General features: G+C 39.8%; 1 protein-coding gene across 3 annotated transcripts in view; it reads left to right on the top strand.

Moving 5' to 3' along the window:
* Positions 1-22,935, top strand: part of ADGRA3 (adhesion G protein-coupled receptor A3) — a 118,768-nt gene extending 95,833 nt beyond the window's left edge. For all 3 annotated transcript variants that reach the window (XM_073342384.1, XM_073342386.1, XM_073342385.1), the window contains 5 exons: positions 427-551; positions 1,580-1,703; positions 4,006-4,151; positions 17,072-17,167; positions 17,347-22,935. In XM_073342384.1, coding sequence (XP_073198485.1) covers positions 427-551; positions 1,580-1,703; positions 4,006-4,151; positions 17,072-17,167; positions 17,347-18,589 — 1,734 coding nt within the window. In that variant the 3' untranslated portion in view covers positions 18,590-22,935. The remainder of the gene's footprint in view (positions 1-426; positions 552-1,579; positions 1,704-4,005; positions 4,152-17,071; positions 17,168-17,346) is intronic.
* Positions 22,936-23,372: the final 437 nt, after the last annotated feature.

A 23,372-nucleotide genomic window follows, 5' to 3' on the forward strand; every position in this document is an offset into this window, starting at 1 on the left:
GGAGGAGGCAGGGCTGGGGATTTGGGAAAGGGGTGGAGTTGGCGCAGAGTGGGGCGAGCCAGGAAAAAAAAGCTGGGGCAGCCAAAAAAATTTTTGCTTGGGGCGGCAAAAATCCTAGAGGCGGCCCTGGTTGAATGTATTTTAACAATAAAGTAGGTAAATTCCTAATAGCTCCATTGTAAATTGCTTACTTAATTAAACTTGAATACATGAAGTTAAAATGTTGTGTTAAAGCTTTTATGATTTCATTCACACTGAACTGCCGTGACTTGCAAACTTGACTATGTGTTTACTGTATGACTTGAAATATAGTCCCTGTGTGTTTTTTTGGATTTTTAAATGAAAGTCCCAGTTCCTTATTTTGCCTATCATCAAAGTGGGAGAAAAAAGCTGACTAATGCCACTTCTTTTTTTTTTTTCTGTCAGGATTTGGCAGGAGGTGAATTGTATACCCAACCATCTGCTCTCTTGCATCCAGTTATTTATGCTACTTCTATAGTTCTGCTAATGTGCCTCTTGATGATCATAGTCAGCTATATATACCACCATAGGTAAGAAATAAAAAGAATGGAGATTTATCTAATGCAGATCCCAAGTTACACTTACACTTAGATTTATTGGATGAAATCAAGGAAACATTAATATAAAGAGGCTTGGAAGGATTCAGGTTTTTTTCCCCAGTAAATGTCAGTTTTATCGTACACATGCAAATGAACAAAAAATATTTCCATTAATGATGATCAAATTTACATATAGGCAAAGTAAGAAAAATACTGCTTGAGAAGTTCAGAATTTGATTTAAGGCTGTCTTTAAATATTTACTTTGTATATTTTGACATGTACTGTTGATAATTTGTTTTAATGGTTATAAAGCTTTAACTAATTCAATCTCAACGTCTCTTATCACTGAATAATAGTCTGACAACCACCATAATTTCCCCAATGTGAACGTGAAAATCGAAGAAAATTGAAAAAATGCTTAAAAATAATCAGTATAAAAAACAATTGAATTCTGTGAAGCATAAATGTACATAAATGAATTACTAGCTTAGGCATATATGGTACAGAGCCCTGTCAAAATCTAAGTTTTAAAAGGCCAGCTTCAGACTCGTACACACTTCAGAATGTTGTCACGTATTATCCTTTAGGTTTAGAAATCCTACAGAAAAGTCTCATACATGCCCTATCACAAATAGTGTTTTATATACTAAAGCCAAAATCTTCAGTCAGAACTCCTTTTTGACTGGCACATTTTGTATCACAGAATTGTATCAGAATATTTTGCTTCTGCAAACAAATTGTTGGTGCAAATATCCATGATTAAATGGAATTGGATTTGACAGCTAAGCCTTAATACTATGTATGGCTACATTTCTTTCCTCCTTGTACATGAAGTAAGAAACCCCTCTTTAGAATTAAGGACCAGTTTTTAAAGGTATTTAAGCATTGCAGCGTTGAGCACAGCAATGCCTAAGTCTCATGTTCAAAAAGGATTAGGTACTTAGGAGCCAAAACTGTGTTTCTGAAAGAGAAGCATGTAATTATATGTTATATAGAGTAACATATTTTTATTTAACAGTGTGATCAGGATCAGCGTTAAAAGCTGGCATATGTTAGTTAACGTGAGCTTCCATATTTTCCTGACATGTGTGATGTTTATTGGAGGTATAACTCAGACCAAAAGCACCAGCATCTGCCAAGCCGTAAGTAAACACAGAAGTAAGATTAGAAATGTAAGAAATCGTAATCAAATATACATACGTGACCCATGGCTATTTTTAAAATATTTAATTATGGTCATATTTTAGCAAATATTCTCTCAATTATTTTACCCTAATTTCTTCAGAGAAAGATAAGGCAAATCCAAAATTTGCTTAGCAACACTATATGGAAATTATTTAAATTTGGTATGTAAACAGAGCATGGATTTTTTAACAATCATACCTGATTCCATTTGAGGAAAGAAGTTACCAGCTTCATCACTCCTCTATATGATTTGCAAAACAGCAGTAAATCTTGGCTTCAGATAGAGGTTTCATATATCTTCATCCACTCATGAGGGAAAGAATTAGGGCCAGTCTGAAAACTGGAAGATTAATAGGACTGGGTGTTGGGAAAGAGAACACATGTTTGTTTTTTTAGAGTTTTGGAGGTAGTATCTCAAGTTCCTTTATGTAGTGGTTTTATTTCTAAAGGCTATCAATTCTAAAATCAGTTGTTTCAAGAACTGTGCATGGTTTTGTATGCCATATGGGGGAAAAAAGTAGTAGACTATTTACTTTTTCCTACTACATGATCTCTTCAGGTTCCTTCCAGCCCTACAGTTCTATTATTCTACTTAGAATGAGAAAGTGACTTCTCATTCCTTCCCTTTTTAGGATTTGTTTCCACTTCAAAGACCAGTGGTTTTTATAAATAAAAGCCACCAGTTTCATCTGTTCTGTGATTTTCTGTAATTTCAGAGTGTTCGTTTTATATAGGGTTTGAGTGTTTGTAGCTCTGCTGAGACTGATGTTTGAGCTCAGAAAGTCATGTCTAAGCCAGTTTCAGGGTTTCAGCTGTAATAGCAGGTGCCATCTTGTATCAATGTCAGTGAAATGTTTCTTGAATTTTTATCATTTCTGTTTCTTACATCTAGTTTAAAACTCACTCTGAATATTAGGGTGACTCCTGGAGTGGCTAAAGAAAATACTTACTTTTCACGACACATTCATTTTCCTTTTAATTTCCTGTATATAAGGCTGACCATTCAAAAGGGCAGCGTAGGTTCAATAACAAAAATCCTCAGCCTTTTCCTGCTGCTGTCCCACTGCTGGAGCTTTGCGCTGCTGCTAGAATTTCTCTCTCTCTCTAGAAGGGGAAGGCCTCTAGCAGCAGGGAACTGCTGAAGCCTTTTCCCACTGCCTCCCTACTTCCAGAGTCTTTTCCTGTGATAGGGAAAGGCTCCAGCAGTAGGGAGGCAGTGTGACAGTACTCTTTTTTTTTTTTTTTTTTTTTAAAGAGCACTGGAGGAGGGGGAGGCACATCCCAGACAAGTAGAGAGCCATGTAGGGTATATACTCAGGTTCACACCCACATCCTATGTGTGTCTTTACACAGCTAAGCCATGCCTCACTGTCTGCACTGCTATTTATAACTGTGCTAGGGGAACTACATGTACACAAAAAAACGGTGCAGTATAGGTGCATGCACGCACTCGCACTCGTCTTCCAGGAAACAATACGTGTCGTTTCTACCTTTTTTGTTGCTGTCACTAAAGTGATGTGTGAACTCTGCTCCCCTTCACTCCATTCATTTCAATAAAAGTGTGAAATTCAAAGTTTCAGTGGGCACAGGCAGTTTTTTCTTTTTCTTAAACACCACCCAAGAAAATTTAATTTTAGAAAAGTAAACAGTCAATGCACCTTTAACGTTACATATGTAATCACAAAAAGTCTGAATTAAGCTACTGTTTTCCTAATAATAATTCATACTAATTCCATGAATCTATTAATTTGAATGACTAAGACTGTTACATTTGTATCCAAATATATGTACTGTGGCTCCTGGTTGCCTTACATTAAAGTCAGTGGGTTATTTTGTTAGCCAACCACTTTCTGGCCCACCACATGCAGCGTGTACAAGATAGTTACCATAAGAACCTTACTTTTGCTGTTCCATCACTTTTTTGTATTTAAATGCCTAGCCGTAACATTATATTGACATTTTTTAAAATGTATGTGTTACATAAGTTATAAATACATTTGGTTTATAACAAATGTTATTACATTTGTGAATGTTGTACCTGTTTTTCAGTTTATTTTTAAATGCCTAATCCATTCATGTAAGAAACCATCATTTTAGGTGGTTTGTCATTTAAAACTAAGCCAAAATAAAACAAAAATATTCTGTAGAAGAGCTGAACTTTTAAAAAAATTCAGGTGCATGAGGTGTTGTATAAATAATTATAAAAAGATTCTTTTGTCTGAACTAGTAAAGCTTGTGTTTTTAACCTTTATTTTCAAGGTTGGGATAATTCTGCATTATTCTACTCTTGCCACACTACTGTGGCTGGGAGTGACATCTCGTAACATCTACAAACAAGTTACTAAAAAAGCGAAGAGGTGTCAAGATCCTGATGAGCCACCTCCTCCACCTAGACCAATGCTCAGGTGAGAGCACCGTTTTGTTTAATGTCTGCTTTATCGTATGTCTTTCAGTTAGAATTTCTGAACTAAACATAATTTTGGGTGCTTTGAATGAAGTGGGAAATACTATCATGGGAAAATCCAGTAACACAGTGCTATAATATTTGGCACTCTTACAATACAATACCTTTGTTGCAAGGCTTTCAAAGCTGTTTCCAAATTATTAATATAGGCCCCAAAACAATCATGAAGTTGAGAAAGAGGATCATTCTTATTAGAGGAGGGTGGTATTCCTGTTTCACAGATTAAGAAACTGAGGCACAAAGTCATGAAATTATTTACCCAAGATCCTACGTGATAGCAGTAGCAGAATTTTTGGATTGGGATTTTGGGGTGGAATTATCAAACGTGCTCAGCTTTGGTCTCACACTGTTCCCATTTAATTTGAAAATCTCACCATACATCTCCTGACTCCTAGTCCTGTGTTTTAAACACTGGAACGTCAAAAAAAAATTGCTTCAATTCAAGACGAAACTGTTCAGCAAATTCTCTGTGATTAGAGAGGAAAAATGTGTTAGACATGCTACTAGTACTTGGTAAATAAGAAAATTACAGGAATGCATTTCAGTTAAGATTTTCTTCATGTCTTCTAAAATTACTGAAATATAATTATTTTTTCTTCAAGTAAATTGTAGTGTCGTCTTTTCTTGAGAATTATTATTTTAATCTAGCATTAAAAGGTTTTATTCCAGAGCTGTGCTAAAGTCATATCAATATTAATTAAACCTTGCTAACCCAGAATTCTCCACAAGGTGGCAGAAGTTGATTGGCTTTGTTTCCATTTAATGGAAATGGAACACTTGTTTCAGAAATTTGATAAATCAGCAGCTAATATGAAAGTGCTTTTCTTATTGAGAACATTGGATAAAATCGAATTATATTATGTTTAACAGTTGAGGGCAGAAATACCTAGTTTATCCATTTAATCAGAGAAAGTAGACGGTAATTACTAAATAACTAATGCAAGAGTTAGCAAGTGTTCGTTTTGCTTTCCTTGAGTAACTTTTAAGCAAATTTTCTTTAAATAAATAAATAAATAAAACTATTCTAAATAGGTTCTTATACTATGCTCATCATTATAGTATGTGAGCACCTTCCAGTACATCATTAAGCAACATGACTAACATCTGTCATGTTTCTTCACTCATCCTCTCACCAAGGAAAGAAGTGTATACAGCAGAGTATCTCTTTTTGGAAGCTTTTTAAATACACACACACTTCTGCTCACAAACAGGGAGGAATTGGTGGGGGGAGTAGAAGTGGGTGGCAACCTGGGCAGCAGTGACCATGAGATTGTTCTGGTCAGGATCCTGACAAAAGGAAGAAAGGAGAACAGCAGAATATGGCCCTTGGACTTCAAAAAATCAGACTTTGACTCCCTCGGGGAATTGATGGGCAGGATTCCCTGGGAGGCTGATATGAGGGGGAAAGGAGTCCAGAAGAGCTGGCTGTATTTTAAAGAAGCCTTATTGAGGGAGCAGAAACAAGCCATCTTGATGTGCAGAAAGAATAGTAAATATGGCAGGTGCCCAGCTTGGCTTAACAGAGAATTCTTCGGTGAGCTTAAACACAAAAAAGAAGCTTACAAGAAGTGGAAACTTGGACAGATGACTAGGGAGGACTATAAAAATATTGCTTGAGCATGCAGGGGTGTAATCAGGAAGGCCAAAGCACAATTGGAGTTGCAGCTAGCAAGGGATGTGAAGGGTAACAAGAAGGGTTTCTACAGGTATATTAGCAACAAGAAGGTGGTCAGGGAAAGTGTGGGACCCTTACTGAATGGGGGAGGCAACCTAGTGACAGATGATGTGGAAAAAGCTGAAGTACTCAATGCTTTTTTTGCCTCGGTCTTCACAGACAAGGTCAGCTCCCAGAATGAGGCACTGAGCAGCACAGTATGGGGAGGAGGTGAGCAGCCCTCAGTGGTGAAAGAACAAGTTAAGGACTATTTAGAAAAGCTGGATATGCACAAGTCTATGGGGCCGGATGCAATGCATCCGACTGTGCTGAGGGAGTTGGCTGATGTGATTGCAGAGCCATTGGCCATTATCTTTGAAAACTCGTGGCGATCGGGGGATGTCCCGGACGATTGGAAAAAGGCAAATAATAGTGCCCATCTTTAAAAAAGGGAAGGAGGAGAATCCAGGGTCACCTCAGTCCCTGAAAAAATCATGGAGCAGGTCCTCAAGGAATCCATTTTGAAGCACTTGGAGGAGACGAAGGTGATCAGGAACTGTCAACATGGATTCACCAAGGGCAAGTCATGCCTGACCAACCTGATTGCCTTCTATGATGAGATAATTGGCTCTGTGGATATGGGGAAAGTGGTGGATGTGATATACCTTGACTTTAGCAAACCTTTTGATACGGTCTCCCACAGTATTCTTGCCAGCAAGTTAAAGTAGTATGGATTAGATGAATGGACCATAAGATGGTTAGAAAGCTGGCTAGATTGTCCGGTTCAACAGGTAGTGATCAATGGCTCAGTGTCTAGGTGGCAGCGGGTATCAAGCAAAGTGCCCCAGGGGTCAGTCCTGGGGCAGGTTTAGTTCAACATCTTCTTCATTAATGATCTGGATGATGGGATGGATTGCACCCTCAGCAAGTTTGTGAATGACACTAAGATGGGGGGAGAGGTAAATATGCTGGAGGGTAGGGATAGGGTCCAGAGTGACCTAGACAAATTGGAGGATTAGGCCAAAATAAATCTGATGAGGTTCAACAGGGACAAGTGCAGAGTCCTGCACATAGGATGGAAAAATCCCATGTACTGCCACAGGCTGGGGACTAACTGGCTAAGCAGCAGTTCTGCAGAAAAGGACCTGGGGATTACAGTGGACGAGAAGCTGGATATGAGTCAGCAGTGTGCCCTTGTTGCCAAGAAGATTAACAGCATATTGGGCTGCATTAGTATGAGCATTGCCAGCAGATTGAGGGAAGTGATTATCCCCCTCTATTCGGCACTGGTGAGGCGACATCTGGAGTATTGCATCCAGTTTTGGGCCCCCCATACAGAAAGGATGTGGACCAATTGGAGAGAGTCCAGCAGAGGGTAATGAAAATGATTAGGACACATGATTTATGAGGAGAGGCTGAGGGAACTGGGCTTATTTAGTCTGCAGAAGGGAAGACTGAGGGTGGATTTGATAGCAGCTATCAACTACATGAAGAGGGGTTCCAAAGAGGATGAAGCTAGGCTGTTCTCACTGGTGGCAGATGACAGAACAAGGAACAAGGGTCACAAGTTGCAGTGGGTGAGGTCTAGGTTGGATATTAGGAAAAACTATTTCACTAGGAGAGTGGTGAAGCACAGGAATGGGTTACCTAGGGAGGTGGTGGAATCTCCATCCTTAGAGGTTTTTAAGGCCTGGCTTGACAAAGCCCTGGCTGGGATGATTTAGTTGGGGTTGGTCCTGCTTTGAGCAGGGGGTGTACTAGATGACCTCCTGAGGTCTCTTCCAACCCTAATCTTCTATGATTCTGTATTTGAGAAGGCAAGACTAAAGAAATGCATGTTGAATGTAGACCAGAAAGTGAAGGTTTGTGGTGGTCCTTAATTCCTGGGGGATTTCATTCCACGGTCTCGGGTTGGCCCCTGAGAAAGTTTTGTGTCCCACACAGGCGAACTTTTACCCTAATTGTGGAGAGTTAGATTGTACCTGAGGAGCAAAATTGTCAACCATGGTCTCCATTCTGGAGCTTTAGGTGATGTTTTAGATATCCTGGCCCAGATATCCTGGCCCAGACCATTGAACACTTTGAAGACAAGGACTGAGATCCTGAACTTGATTTGACGTTCTGTGGAAAGCCAGTGTAGAAAGTGGAGGGCAGGTTTGATATAGTCGTGGTAGCCTATGTTGCTGGGGAGATGTGCTTCAGAGTTCTGTATCAGTTGGTGTTTCCTAAGGCCTGAAGGCTCATTCCCATGTTTACTGCGTTACTGTGATCTAGCCAAGAGGTGACAAAGGTATGCATAACTGAGTCCAGGTCACCGTCCATGAGGATGAGACAGTCTCCTTGCCAACCAGAGATGGTAGAAAGCATTAATCTTGGGTGCTGCTAGGGTGAGAGCATAGTGTTAGTGAAGAATTCAGGATCAAGTCTAAACAATGGACTGGCAGGAGATCATCCATCAGTGCCACTAAAGTTGTTTCCATCCCATGCGCTGGCCTGAATCCAGATAGCATCAGATCTAGGATATTCACTTCAGTTAGATGAGCTTGTGGTTGGCCTTGGGCTAGCTTCTCTGAGACTATTCAGGAACAGGTCATTTGACACAGGGTGCTAGTTGGTTAGAGTCAATGTATCCAGGGTGGGTAGATTTTTTCCAGTGTTGGTCAGACTGTTGCGTGTTTGAAGGAGGAAGGAAGATTCCTTCCCTGAATGAGTTGTTAGCTACTTGGATTAGGAGTGATACCAGTTCATGACTCTTTCAGAAGCCAGGAAAAGCAAGAGTTGGATTCACAGGGCTTGGGTCACGATTTCTTTAGGATGTCCAGAACATCTTGATGAGTGAATATACTGAACTTTGGGAGACAGTCTATTGGTTGGTGGGTGCAGGCAGGTTGGATATAGGTTCCTTGGGAAGACTTTCCAAATGTGTGTTCCCATCAGCAGAGTACAATGATAGTTTTTCGCAGCCATTGGTTCTGAAGCAGTCTGTAGAGAGTCAGCGTATGTCTATGCAGGAGCTGAAAAGTGTAATTTCCAGCTCAGATAGACATACCTGTACTAGCTCTGATTGAACCAGCTTGTTAACATAAGAATGGCCAAACTGAGTCAGACCAAAGTTCCATCCAGCCCAGTATCCTGTCTACCGACAGTGGCCAATGCCAGGTGCCCCAGAGCGAGTGAACCTAACAGATAATGATCAAGTGATCTCTCTCCTGCCATCCATCTCCACCCTCTGACAAACAGAATCTAGGGACAGCATTCCTTACCCGTCCTGGCTAATAGCCATTAATGGACTTCCCTCCATGAATTTATCTAGTTCTCTTTTAAACCCTGTTGTAGTTTTAGCCTTCACAACCTCCTCAGGCAAGGAGTTCCACAGGTTGACTGTGCACTGAGTGAAGAAGAACTTCCTTTTATTTGTTTTAAACCTGCTGCCCATTAATTTAATTTGGTGGCCCCTAATTCTTATATTATGGGAACAAGTAAATAACTTTTCCTTATACACTTTCTCCACACCACTCATGATTTTATATACCTCTATCATATTCTCCCTTAGTCTCCTCTTTTCCAAGCTGAAAAGTCCTAGCCTCTTTAATCTCTCCTCATATGGACCTGTTCCAAACCCCTAATCATTTTAGTTGCCCTTTTCTGAACCTTTTCCAATGCCAGTATATCTTTTTTGAGATGAGGGGACCACATCTGTGTGCAGTATTCGAGATGTGGGCATACCATGGATTTACATAAGGGCAATAAGATATTCTCCATCTTATTTTCTGTCCCTTTTTTAATGATTCCTAACATCCCGTTTGCTTTTTTGACTGCCTCTACACATTGCATGGACGTCTTCAGAGAACTATCCACGATGACTCCAAGATCTTTCTCCTGATTAGTTGTAGCTAAATTAGCCCCCATCATATTGTATGTATAGTAGGGGTTATTTTTTCCAGTGTGCATCACTTTACATTCATCTACATTAAATTTCATTTGCCATTTTGTTGCCCAATCACTTAATTTTATGAGATCTTTTTGAAGTTCTTCACAGTCTGCTTTGATCTTAACTATCTTGAGCAGTTTAGTATCATCTGCAAACTTTGCCACCTCACTGTTTACCCCTTTCTCCAGATCATTTATGAATAAGTTGAATAGGATTGATCCTTGAACTGACCCTTGGGGAAAACCACTAGTTACCCCTCTCCATTCTGAAAATTTACCATTTATTCCTACCCTTTGTTCTGTGTCTTTTAACCAGTTCTCAGTCCATGAAAGGATCTTCCCTCTTATCCCAACTTCCCTCTGGATCCCCCTTGTCCACATGTCTGTTTGACCCCCTCAAAGAACTCTAATAGATTAGTAAGACGTGATCTCCCTTTACAGAAACCATGTTGACTTTTGCACAACAATTTATGTTCTTCTATGTGTCTGACAATTTTATTCTTTACGATTGTTTCAACTAATTTACCCGGTACTGACGTTAGACTTACCAGTCTGTAATTGCCAGGATCACCTCTAGAGCCCTTCTTAAATATTGGTGTTACACTAGCTATCTTCCAGTCATTGGGTACAGTAGCTGATTTAAAGGACAGGTTACAAACCATAGTTAATAGTTCCACAATTTCACATTTGAGTTCTTTCAGAACTCTTGGGTGAATGCCATCTGGTCCCGGTGACTTGTTACTGTTAAGTTTCTCAATTAATTCCAAAACCACCTCTTGTGACACTTCAATCTGTGACAATTCCTTAGATTTGTCACCTACAAAAGATGGCTTAAGTTTGGGAATCTCCCTAACATCCTTAGCTGCGAAGACTGAAGCAAAGAATTCATTTAATTTCTCGTCTTTAAGTGCTCCTTTTGTATCTCGATCGTCCAGGGGCCCCACTGGTTGTTTAGCAGACTTCCTGCTTCTGATGTACTAAAAAACATGTTGTTATTACCTTTTGAGTTTTTGGCTAGTTGTTCTTCAAACTCCTTTTTGCCTTTTCTTATTACATTTAATTTGGCAGTGTTTATGCTCCTTTCTATTTACCTCACTAGGATTTGACTTCCACTTTTTAAAAGATACTTTTTTATCTCTACTGCTTCTTTTACATGGTTGTTAAGTCACGGTGGCTCTTTTTTACTTCTTTTACTGTGTTTTTTAATTTGGGGTATACATTTAAGTTGAGCCTCTATTATGGTGTCTTCGAAAAGTGTTCATGTAGCTTGCAGGGATTTCACTCTAGTCACTGTACCTTTTAATTTCTGTTTAACTAACCTCCTCATTTTTGCATAGTTCCCCTTTCTGAAATTAAATTCCACGGTGTTGGGCTGTTGAGGTGTTCTTCCCACCACAGGAATGTTATTATATTATGGTCACTATTTCCAAGCGGTCCTGTTATAGTTAAAAATGGAAAGTGTAACATTGATGGCACAAGTGATAGGAGGGACTAGCTGTCCAAGGTTGTACCTAGGGTTTCACATAGAATTATATGCTTTATGGCCAGTCCATCGTACTGCTCATGCAACCACTGCTATATGTGCATGCTAGTTTGATTAGAGCTAGTGTGGGTATGTCTGTCTACCTGAACTGGAATTCTCACCTAGCTCCAGTTTAGACATACCTTCAGGATTCATTCAATTTACTCCTTGGGGTGCGATTTGAAAGCTTCTGTGGAGGCTGATAGAAAGGTAGGTTCTCTTGGACTGTATGATACAGCCCTAGCATAGGCTTGGAGGAATTTGTTGTTTCATCTTGTCTGTATCTGTCTTCCATTTTTTCCTCCTGTTTGTGCTTGTTTCCATCCCTCTCTTCATCTGTTGCAGGATCTCAAAAACTACTTTACCTTTCATTTATTTCTATCTGTTATGCACCCTAATACCAAATAATTTCATACAGATTATTATATTACTAATTTTTTTCGGAAAAAGTGCAATTACAGTTGTTATGGAGATTGTCAGTCTTCAGTACAGGAATGGCAAAAGAGTTTAAAAATAAATTTATTCCTCCAACAGAAAGTGGAGCTTATATTTTATGGTTATCACAATGGAAAGCAAAGAAGGTCTCATGGTTAAAACTGCATTATCAAGACTAACGGAGGAATTGGTAGTGACTCTCAAAAAGTGATCATGAATAGATAGATTGATCATGATAGACTTCATGATTCTTAGGAAAGGAAGGAAATGAGTGAGAGTAGCAAAATGACAATGGTATTCAAAAAAAGCCAACTTAAATGGATTCAGAGAACTGGTAGGTCAAATCCCATGAGAAGAAAATATAAGAGAAAAAGGAGAGGTGGTAGTTTCTCAGAGACATTATTAAAGATACAACAGCAAACTATCCTGATGTGAGGGAAAGATAGGAAGAATAGTAAGAGGCCAATATGGCTCCATCAGGAATTCTTTAATTACCTGAAAATCAAAGCTATAAAAAGTGGAAACATGAACAAATTGCTAAAGATGAGTGCAACAGAATAGCACAAGGAAAAATCAAATGCACATATACAAAATGTAGAATAACTGGCTAGGCATTAGTACTGCTGAAAAGGATCTCAGGGTTGTAGTGGATCACAACTTGAATGTGAGTCAGCAATTGGTGAAGTTGTGAAGAAAAGCTAATATTCTGAGGTATATTAACACGAGAGCTGATGGGGCATGTTACATATTGAGAAAAGAGGGGGTGGTGGGTCATGTTAAAAGCTGTTATAAAGAGGACGGTGGTCAGTTGTTCTCCATGTCCACAAAGGTAGGACAAGAAGTAAATCGGTTTGATCTTCAGCAAGAGAGCTCTAGGTTAGCTGTTAGGGAAAACTTTCTAACTATAAGGATAGCTGAGCACTGGAATAAGCTTCCAAAGGAGGTTGTGGAATCCCCATCATTGGAGGTTTTTAAGAACAGGTAAGACAAACACCTGTCAGGGATGGTCTAGATTTACTTGGTCCTGCCTCAGATCAGGGGGGCTGGACTAGATGACCTCTTGAGTTTCCTTTCAGCCCTACATTTATGTGATACTATATGTACCAATAACCATCTGGCCACCTTACTTCTTGTTTGTTCCTTTTCCATATCACTCCATCTTTCTGTTTTAGATTGCAGGCTCTTCAGGTTAGGAACTATGCTGCCTTTTCTGGTTTTTTTTTAAAACATATTTAAGGTGCAACTAGTGTGGCATGGGATTGGGAGTCAGTCCCAAATATAATCCTTCCTCTGCTGCTGCTGGCTTAGTATGACATGAGGTGACTTAACCTCTCTGTCCATACCACCAAGAGTCCTCATCACTTAAAGACTAGTGTTTGGATATCTGAAGTTAGGTACTTAAATCCATACTTAGGCAACGAAATAAGTGGCCTGATTTTTAGAAATGCTGAGCACCCTAAACTTCTGTTGACTTCAGTCAGAGGAGGCATTCAGCACCTTTGAAAATCACTCTGCTAATTTACATCCTGAAAAACAAACTTAAGGAGCTAATTTTGATAATTTTAGCCATAATGTCTTTTCAGTTTCCCTGTCTATAAATTGGGAATAATACCGAACTACCAGGAACGTTGTGAGGAGCAATTAGCTAATGTTTGTGAAGCCTCTAGTACCATAATATCTAAAAGCTGTGCTTATCAACTTACTTAGCACTCAGAATATCCTCATTTGATCTAATTGGTCTCCTGGCTCAGGAATTTTCACGCTTTTTCCCTTTTATCACCTCCTCCTCTCCTTTCTATCTTTTTTTTTATTATCCTCTGATGACTCCTCCTTCCTTTTACTCTGTGTCCCTGTGAGACTCTTACTATGGTGGTGTTTTAGGGTGTGTTGGAAGAGGTGAATATACTCAGCTCACTTTTTGAGCTGAATATACTCAGTGTTGGGTTCGTTCTGATGTCCTCTGGCAAGCTAGTCGATGACCCACTGTTATGGACGCTCTGTCCCCAGCAAGTCAGTCAGTAAGACCCCTTTTGTCATGCATCTGCCTTAGAGGGCTACAGGTGGTGAGGCAGTCACTGAAATAACAAGGAACACCAACCCATTTACGGTCATGTAATGTAGAAACAGGACTTTGCTTTGGGCCAAATTCAAACAGGGAGCCAGTGGATTACACTTAGCAACAGAGTTGCCCTTTGTTGCTTAAGAGTTAGTGTTAATATAGGCTATGAGCCCCTTGTCTATGCCTGTTCTCTTGTCAGCTGCCCTAGTTCCCCCCCATCCTCTGTTCCATCCTGTTTCTTTGAGCCCCTCCAACTCCTTCCCAGCTCCTTCAAGTCCCCCCTGCACACACATACATGCGTGCTGTCCCCAGAGCTCCCTGAACACTTTCACCAAAATTTTGTTTTGTGAAACAAGCTGCTGCTGTGTCTGAGATCTTCCTCCTTTTCTGAAGAACAGGACTTCTCCAAAACTGCAAATGCTTGAGAATTCATATACAATAATATCTCTTTCCTTGTCCGATATGGGTGATCTGCCAGTAACAAACTTAACACAGTACCTAAGCAAAAGGATGAAAGATTAACAACCTTCACCAGGTTGATAGCTTACTGCCTTGTCTCTCTGCACTCTGCTGCTGGCTTCTGTGACAACTCCTCCTGGGCCTGACTCACTGAAATGACTTACCCTTTCTCTTCCCAGTCTGAGGGAGAAGCCATCAATTGTTAGCAGGTGAAGGCAGGTTATATCACGAGGGAAACCTTGAGATTGAGGGTAATGATTTCACCAAAGCCCCAATCTGCCAGCTAGCTACCTGTGACTGACCTTACTTTTCTCAGTAAAGCACCGTCTAAAGTTTCCAAAATCCTGGGAATGTATCTGATTTTCAGGTAGATGATACCTGGATATTAGAGAGGTGATTAAGAAAAAGCAGAAAGCCTACAAGGAGTGGAAGATGGGAGGGATTAGCAAGGAAAGCTACCTTATTGAGGTCAGAACGTGTAGGGATAAAGTGAGAAAGGCCAAAAGCCATGTAGAGTTGGACCTTGCGAAGGGAATTAAAACCAATAGTAAAAGGTTCTATAGCCATATAAATAAGAAGAAAACAAGAAAGAAGAAGTGGGACCGCTATACACTGAGGATGGAGTGGAGGTTAAGGATAGTCTAGGCATGGTCAATATCTAAAGAAATACTTTGCCTCAGTCTTTAATGAGGCTAATGAGGAGTTTAAGGATAATGGTAGGACGACAAATGGGAATGAGGATGTGGAGGTAGATATTACCACATCCGAGGTAGAAGCCAAACTTGAACAGTTTAATGGGACTAATTCGGGGGAGCCCAGATAATCTTCATCCAAGAATATTAAAGGAACTGGCACATGAAATTGCAAACCCATTAGCAAAAATTTTTAATGAATCTGTAACCTCAGGGGTTGTACCATATGCCTGGAGGATTGCTAACATAGTGCCTATTTTTAAGTTAGGGGGGAGGGGAGAAGTGATCCAAGTAACTACAGGCCTGTTAGTTTGACATCTGTAGTATGCAAGGTCTTGGAAAAAATCTTGAAGGAGAAAGTAGTTAAGGACATTGAGGTCAATGGTAATTGGGACAAAATACAACATGGGTTAACAAAAGGTAGATCATGTCAAACCAACCTGGTCTCCTTCTTTGAGAAAGTAACAGATTTTTTAGACAAAGGAAATGCAATGAATCTAATTTACCTCTATTTCAGTAAGGCATTTGATACAGTTCCACATGGGAAATTATTAGCTAAATTGGAAAAGATGGGGATCAATATGAAAATTGAAAGGTGAATAAGGAACTGGTTAAAGGGGAGATTACAACGGGTCACACTGAAAGGTGAACTGTCAGGCTGGAAGGAGGTTACTAGTGGAGTTCCTCAGGAATCAGTTTTGGGACCAATCTTATTTAATCTTTTTATTACTGACCTTGGCACAAAAAGTGGGAATATGCTAGTAAAGTTTGCGGATGACACAAAGCTGGGAGGTATTGCCAATACAGAGGAGGACTGGGATATCATACAGGAAGATCTGGATAACCTTGTAAAATGGAGTAATAGCAATAGGATGAAATTTAATAGTGAAAAGTGCAAGGTCATGTATTTAGGGATAAATAACAAGAATTTTTGTTATAAATTGGGGACGCATCACTTGGAAGTAACAGAGGAGGCAAAGGACCTCGGAGTATTGGTTGATCACAGGATGACTAGGAGCCACCAATGTGATAGGGCTGTGAAAAAATCTAACGCAGTCTTGGGATGTATCAGGCGAGGTATTTCCAATAGAAATAAGGAGGTGTTCAGTACCATTATACAAGGCACTGGTGAGACCTCATCTGGAATATTGTGTGTAGTTCTGGTCTCCCATGTTTAAGAAACATGAATTCAAACTGGAACAGGTACAGAGAAGGGCTACTAGGATGATCCGAGGAATGGAAAACCTGTCTTATGAAAGGAGACTCAAGGAGCTTGGCTTGTTTAGCCTAACCAAAAGAAGGCTGAGAGGAGATATGATTGCTCTCTATAAATATCAGATGGATAAATACCACGGAGGGAGAAGAATTATTTAAGCTCGGTACCTATGTGGACACAAGAACAAACGGATATAAACTGGCCATCAGGAAGTTTAGACTTGAAATTAGATGAAGGTTTCTAACCATAAGAGGAGTGATGTTCTGGAACAGCCTTCCAAGTGGAGCAGTGGGATAAAAGACATATCTAGCTTCAAGACTAAGCTTGATAAGTTTATGGAGGGGATGGTATGATGGGATAGCCTAATTTTGGCAATTAATTGATCTTTGACTATTAGCGGTAGATAAGCCCAATGGCCTGTGATGGGATGTCAGATGGGGTGGGATCTGAGTTACTACAGAGAATTCTTTCCTGGGTGTCTGGCTGGTGAGTCTTGCCCACATGCTCAGGGTTTAGCTGATCGCCATATTTGGGGTCGGGAAGGAATTTTCCTCCAAGGCAGATTGGCAGAGGCCCTGTGGGTTTTTTGCCTTTCTCTGCAGTGTGGGGCATGGGTCACTTGCTGGAAGATTCTGTAGATCTTGAAGTCTTTAAACCACAATTTGAGGACTTAAATAGCTCAGACATAGGTTAGAGGTTTGTTACAGGAGTGGGTGGGTGAGATTCTGTGGCTTGCATTGTGCAGGAGGTCAGACTAGACAGTCATAATGGTCCCTTCTGACCTTAAAATCTATGATTCTATGATTAGCCTTTTCTTTTCTTTTTAGCTCATGGTGGCTAAATAAAGTCTCTTTAAACTGCTGGAAGAACCATTAATAACTGTCCTATTTTTAGATTCTACCTTATTGGCGGAGGAATCCCTATCATAGTTTGTGGGATAACGGCAGCAGCTAACATCAGGAACTACGGCAGCAGGCCTAATGCACCATAGTGAGTATTGGATATTTGACAGCTTTGTAATAAATTGTTATGATTTTTGGTTGTCATTTTTTGGAAGATATGCCACATAGCCAAGACTTATTTCAACAGTTCAAAATGATACTTAAATATTGTGAGTTCTGAGAGGTCATCTGTCTTGATGTGCTATCTTTTTTTGTGTTTTTTTCCAGTTGCTGGATGACATGGGAACCTAGCTTAGGAGCCTTTTATGGACCAGCTAGCTTCATAGTTTTCATAAACTGCATGTATTTTCTCAGCATCTTTATACAATTGAAACGACACCCTGAACGCAAATTTGAACTTAAAGAGCCAGCTGAGGAACAGCAGCGTTTAGCAACCAGTGAACATGGGGACCTGAATCATCAGGATTCAGTGTCAGTCTCACTGGTTTCCACATCAGCTTTGGAGAATGAGCACAGTTTTCAAGCTCAGCTTCTGGGAGCAAGCCTCGCTTTGTTTTTGTATGTTGCTTTGTGGATTTTCGGGGCCTTGGCAGTTTCTCTGTATTATCCCATGGACTTGATTGTTAGTTGCTTTTTTGGGATCACATGTTTAAGCCTTAGTGCCTTTCTTATGATGCATCATTGTGTTAATAGGGAAGATGTCAGGCATGCTTGGATAACAGCCTGCTGTCCTGGAAGGAGCACATACTCAGTGCAAGTTAATGTTCAGCCCTCCAATTCCAGTGGGACTAATGGAGAGACTCCTAAGTGTACCAACAGCAGTGCGGAATCTTCGTGCACTAATAAGAGTGCATCAAGCCTAAAAAATTCTTCTCAAGGTTGTAAACTAACCAACATACAGGCTGCAGCAGCTCAATGCCATCCTAATTCTTTACCACTGAACACAGGTCCTCAGCTTGATAACAGTCTGACTGAGCATTCAGTAGACAATGACATCAAAATGCATGTGGCTCCATTAGAGATTCAGTTTCGAACAAATGGACACCAAAGCCGGCATCATAAAAACAGAAGTAAGGGACATCGCACAAGTAGGCTTACAGTGTTGAGGGAGTATGCATACGATGTCCCCACCAGTGTGGAAGGAAGTGTACAAAATGGCTTATCTAAAAATCGACAAAGCAACAGTGAAGGACATTCAAGGAGTCGAAGAGCCTATTTAGCATACAGAGAACGCCAATATAACCAGTCCCAACAAGATAGCAGTGATGCTTGCAGTACACTTCCGAAAAGCAATAAAAATAGTGAAAAACCCATTGCTACAAACAACAAAAAGGATGTTCTGAGGAAACCAATAGTAGTTGAACTTGAAAGCCAGCAAAAATCATATGGCTTAAATTTAGCCATTCAGAATGGACAACTTAAAGGCAGTGGACAGGATGGACCCTTGCTCACTGCAGATAGCACTGGCAATATTAGGACTGGGTTATGGAAACATGAAACTACTGTGTAGCAATATTGTACTACTTCATGAGAAAAATTCATGTGAACTGTGATTCACACATTCCCTAAAGCTATTAACGCTTTTAAAAACTGTTTACAAACAATTGGTACTTCATGCAAGGAGGAGAAAAGAGAATCTGCCGTGCAAAGTGTTTTATACATTTTGGGAGTATCTTTGGTGTTTTTTACAAAGAAACTTTTTCTCTTTTGTGAATATTTTTTTTTTTTTAAGCATCAGGTCCAGTGTTGAGATGCAGACCAGAACTTTTTAAGAAATTCTTACAGATAGCCCCCCAGATGTGTCCACAGCACATTTCAAGTGTGTATTAAAATGTGTATTAAAGAGTATTTTCCCAGCAAGCATTATGTAATGTGCAAGTTTGTTTTGTCAAGATTACTAGATATAGTGTGTCTTTTTGGATTTACTACTTAATTTTAATGTCTGGGAATTTTACCACAGCTTTTAGTTGCTTAAAAAAAACCAAAACAAAAAAAAACAGTTTCTAAAAGTGCCGATATTTCACATGTAATGCAGCTGGTTGCATTAATCCTGAAGTTTGAATGAAACAGAGAAACGAAATTTTTAAAAATAAAAGATTTGTGATTTAAAGACAATTCTGTTGAAATTCTAAGCTCACTTTTGTAAGTGATATATAAATTTGTCATGTTTTCATGTAGTAAAAGTGAATTATGTAGTAAATGTATAATTATATGTTTCCTTAATGTTTCTAGCTGATATTGGCCAGCTGATATCTGTACATAGCACAGTCCCTAATTCATTGGCCTTCCATCTCCTCAAGCTATTATGTTCATTTGTAAATTGTAGTAATTCTAGATGTTATCATTTCTATAATCTGAACCAGGAGTGCTCATCACCCACGGCTAGATTTCAAAAGAGCTCAGCATCTCCTGTTGAAAACACATTCTATTGTCATCTTGTGAAAAAGTGATAGCAATATCTCAGTAAACAGTTACCACTTAGATGCTCCAATTTTGATTTTTATACCAGTGGGAGAGCAGAATCAGGGCCTTTGAGTTCACCTGTCCCTCAAATGTTGACTGGTAGTCCCCTGCAGTTTAGTTGATGTCACTGAAATCTCCAGTCACTAGTTTCCTTTCAGAGCATTTTAATTTAATATTAAGAAGCAGCTGTGTAAAAAAATAGTTGCTTCTTCTTTATTTGATATTACTAACTTACATGAAAGTTAGTAAACCATGAAATGGCCTTTATAGTGTCATCAAATTGACAGGAACTAAGAACAAAGTGGGGAGAAATGACAGCTGGATGAAAATGACATTTTTAATTCAATTATACTCATCTGGGCAGCAATTTCAAAAATATTTGAATCACCACAATGATGCACAGTTAATTTTAAAAAGTTAAACTGCATATTTTTCAGAATATGGTGCAAAGTGGAATATGAAAGAGAGGCCAGATAGTGTTAATAGGTATATATTTAGTTTCCTGTATTTCACTCTGTTTATATTGATTATATCTCAACAATCATTCTATATTTTGGTAGTTTGTGGGGACTGGAAGACAGTATAATGTTTCAGTCTGTGAAGCTTATTCTTTTGCTGCTTTGAAGAGTTTGTAGCTGTATATGCAAAGTGTCATTTGTGATTTATTACTTGTTGGTTGTTGATCCAGTATCTAAAGCTTTTTGTATTCATACGTTAGCAGATTTTTTTGGATGTTGTACAGTACTAGCATATAATTGGGGAAAGCACTCACCTCTTGAGCACCTTCTGCTGCTGCATGTGGTACTGCAGGCCTCTTCCTGCTTCTGGTGCCACCTGACTGTTGTCAGCCTCACTTGGCGGGTCTTCAGCACTCCGGCCAAGTCACAAAGTCCAAAAGAACCCCTTCTGAGGTAGTAAAGAAGCCAATAAATGAAGTCTCTCTGCCCTCACTAGGGTCTTTGGTCCTGCTGTGGACCATTTAAATTCAGCCCTTCACTCAGGCTTCCAAACAAGCCTGTCCCCTCTCGGGATTTACACTACTTCACCTTTGACCAGTGTGGGAGCCCGGGCTCGCTTGCTACTATGTGTTCCAACCCCAGGACCCTGTAAATAGCAGCCACTCACTTGAATTCATTTGTTACTGGGCCTCTTCCCACCTGCCCCCTTTATCTTAATCCCTTACCTTAAGGTTAAAGATCTTGTGTTCTTGCTCTCCCAACTAAACTTTGGTTGTCCCTTGAGCTCCTTTGGCCAGAGAGGAGCACCCTTCCTTGCTCCTCTGGTCCAATCCAGGAACTGACCTGCTAAGGCCTTGCATCTACTTTTATCTAAGCCTGCTTGGTTGCTTCAGTGCAGCCTTTCTCGGCAGGCCTGGAGGACCCACCTTCACAGCTCCTTTCCGGGGGCAGGGTGTAGTAGGACCGTGGGGCCTCCAGCAGGGAAAAACAAAGGGCTTGGTACACTTGGGGCTTGTCTACACTGGCAAGTTTTGTCGCCAAAAACTGTCTTTTGGTGACAAAACAGCATGAACGTATACACTACAATGGGACTTTTGTCGCGAAAAACGCCCAGTTTTGGCGAAAAGAAACTTCCACCCCTGTCTTTTCCCCTCACTTTACTGTTGTAAACAGTACAGCGTAGACACTGCTGATTGTTTTGTCGACAGAACTGGTTTCCGCCAGTATCCCACAATGCCTGCCCTGATTGCTCTGCTCAGTGGTTTGATCTCTGCTGCCCTGCAGGCATGCGCCCCTTCCCTTTCAAAGCTCCATGAAGTAGCTGTGCTGCTCCGTTCGGGGAACAAAGAGCAAATCATTGGAATGCTCCTGTTCTGCCCGGCACTAGGAACACAGCAGCAGGCAGACGGCTGCTGCACGGGGAGGGGGACAGACTGCTGTGCTGTTTTGCCATTCCTCAACACCGAGAGCTCCCAAAGCTCCTCATGATGCTGATCTCGGCAGCTGAAGGGGCTGTGGGAGAACTCAGAGAGAATCCCAAGATGCACAGCGATCAGCTCTTCCTTCCCACAACATTGCACTGTGGGATACATACCCACGGTACATTGCTCACCCTGTCGATAATGGTGTCCCCAATATGGACATGATCTGTTGACAGAGGGAGCAAGTGTGAGCACCCTTTGGCAACTTTTGTTTTGTCGACTTTTGGGTGTCGACAGAAGTTTTGTCAACAAAACTTGGTAGTGTAGACAAGCCCTCAGTCATATAGCGTCATAACTACTTTCAAGTTGCAATGTAAATATGCTCCCTGAGTGGTGAACTGCAATTCATAACTTGTCAGAATCCCTTGATGTATTTATTTATTTATTTATTTATTTATTTATTTTTAACATTTCAAAGTTGTATCTGGAGGAGTGACAAATTAATTGGTCTGAAATGTCTAAGGTATTATACATGTTTCTCCATTAATATCCTATATGCATCTCCATTAATATCCTGAGACAATATCAATATTAAGATGGAATTATAGTTGAGAATATATGTTAGTAATTTAGTGTAAAATATATTTTGGAAATATTAAAATTATCCCAAAAGCAAGAATTTTCAACCCAGGAAATTCAGAGTTGGAGTTAATCTTAAAAGAACTCTAAACCTGTTACATATAGAAGTGCATGGCTAGTGCCTCCAAACAATATTAACTTTGCACTGTAGTGACCCCAGATGATAACCCATTATTATAATTCTGAACCATGATTTTAGTGATTGTGGTCCCAGATTAGGTTGGTCTGTTTTGTTTTTTACCCCACTACACTATCACTACAAGGCAGCATTAAAATTATGTGGGCTCCCTAACTGTGCATTCTCAAACTTCAGTGTGTTAAGATTTCTTTTAAGTAATTTAAACTCTGAATTGTGTGGGTTATAACAATTGACTTGGCCATAATTATAACATCTTTGTAATGTATTTTATGATGTGTACTTCAGCCGTAACTCATTCTTAATGTAGTTTTTGTCTGAGAATTCCTGTAGGTTTTGGGGGTTTTTTAAATTGCAAAATGGATACATGAACACTAAATAAGAAATGGAAAGAAAATGTTACTATGTGATATTTAATATTTTTGAATTATTAGAAATATAAACCTTGTTTTATTTTTATTTTAACTTTTTATAGCCAGATTCACTGGTATACTGTAATGGCCACCCGACTCCTGAGCAGCACACACCATCCAAAGCATAATGGTCAATTCAGTGGGATTTACAGCTGCTTTGTTTCACCAGAGCAATGCAAGGCAGCAAGAGTGTAAACTCCAGCTTTCTCCTGCTTTTTGCACCCCCTACATTCCTTTGCATACAACATTCCCTACTCCTGGGGGAATTCTGCACCAAAAAATCCAAAATTCTGCATGTTTTATTTGTCAAAATAATGCAATATAATCCTACCAGTTTCACTTATTTTGGTAATTTATTTAAACTACCATACTGAAAAAAATATCACAATAACTGTTCAGCATTTCCTAAACACGTGAAAGTTAAGTTACAAATACTTGGTAACCAATACCCTGCATTCCAGTTATAATCCTGGATTTTCATTTAAATTACAGTACTTTTATTTTGGTGTTCTGTAAAGTAGAATGTTTTAAATGGCTCAGACTTTCACACATGAAAGTCATACAGTTTTGCTAATCATTGTCCTGCATTTTTTTAATGGGTAAGTAAAATAGATCCTGAGCTATAATCTAACCCCATTATGCCTCTCTGGCACAGGAAAAAAAGCGAGAAAGCACATAGACCTTCTTAGCTGAGGATTCCATTACTGTCATTTACAAGAAGGCTCCTTTACACCTCTCTGGCAAGGTAAAGGAGCCTTAATTG

This window comes from Lepidochelys kempii, chromosome 4 (genome assembly GCF_965140265.1).
Source record: "Lepidochelys kempii isolate rLepKem1 chromosome 4, rLepKem1.hap2, whole genome shotgun sequence".
Lineage (NCBI taxonomy): Eukaryota > Metazoa > Chordata > Testudines > Cheloniidae > Lepidochelys > Lepidochelys kempii.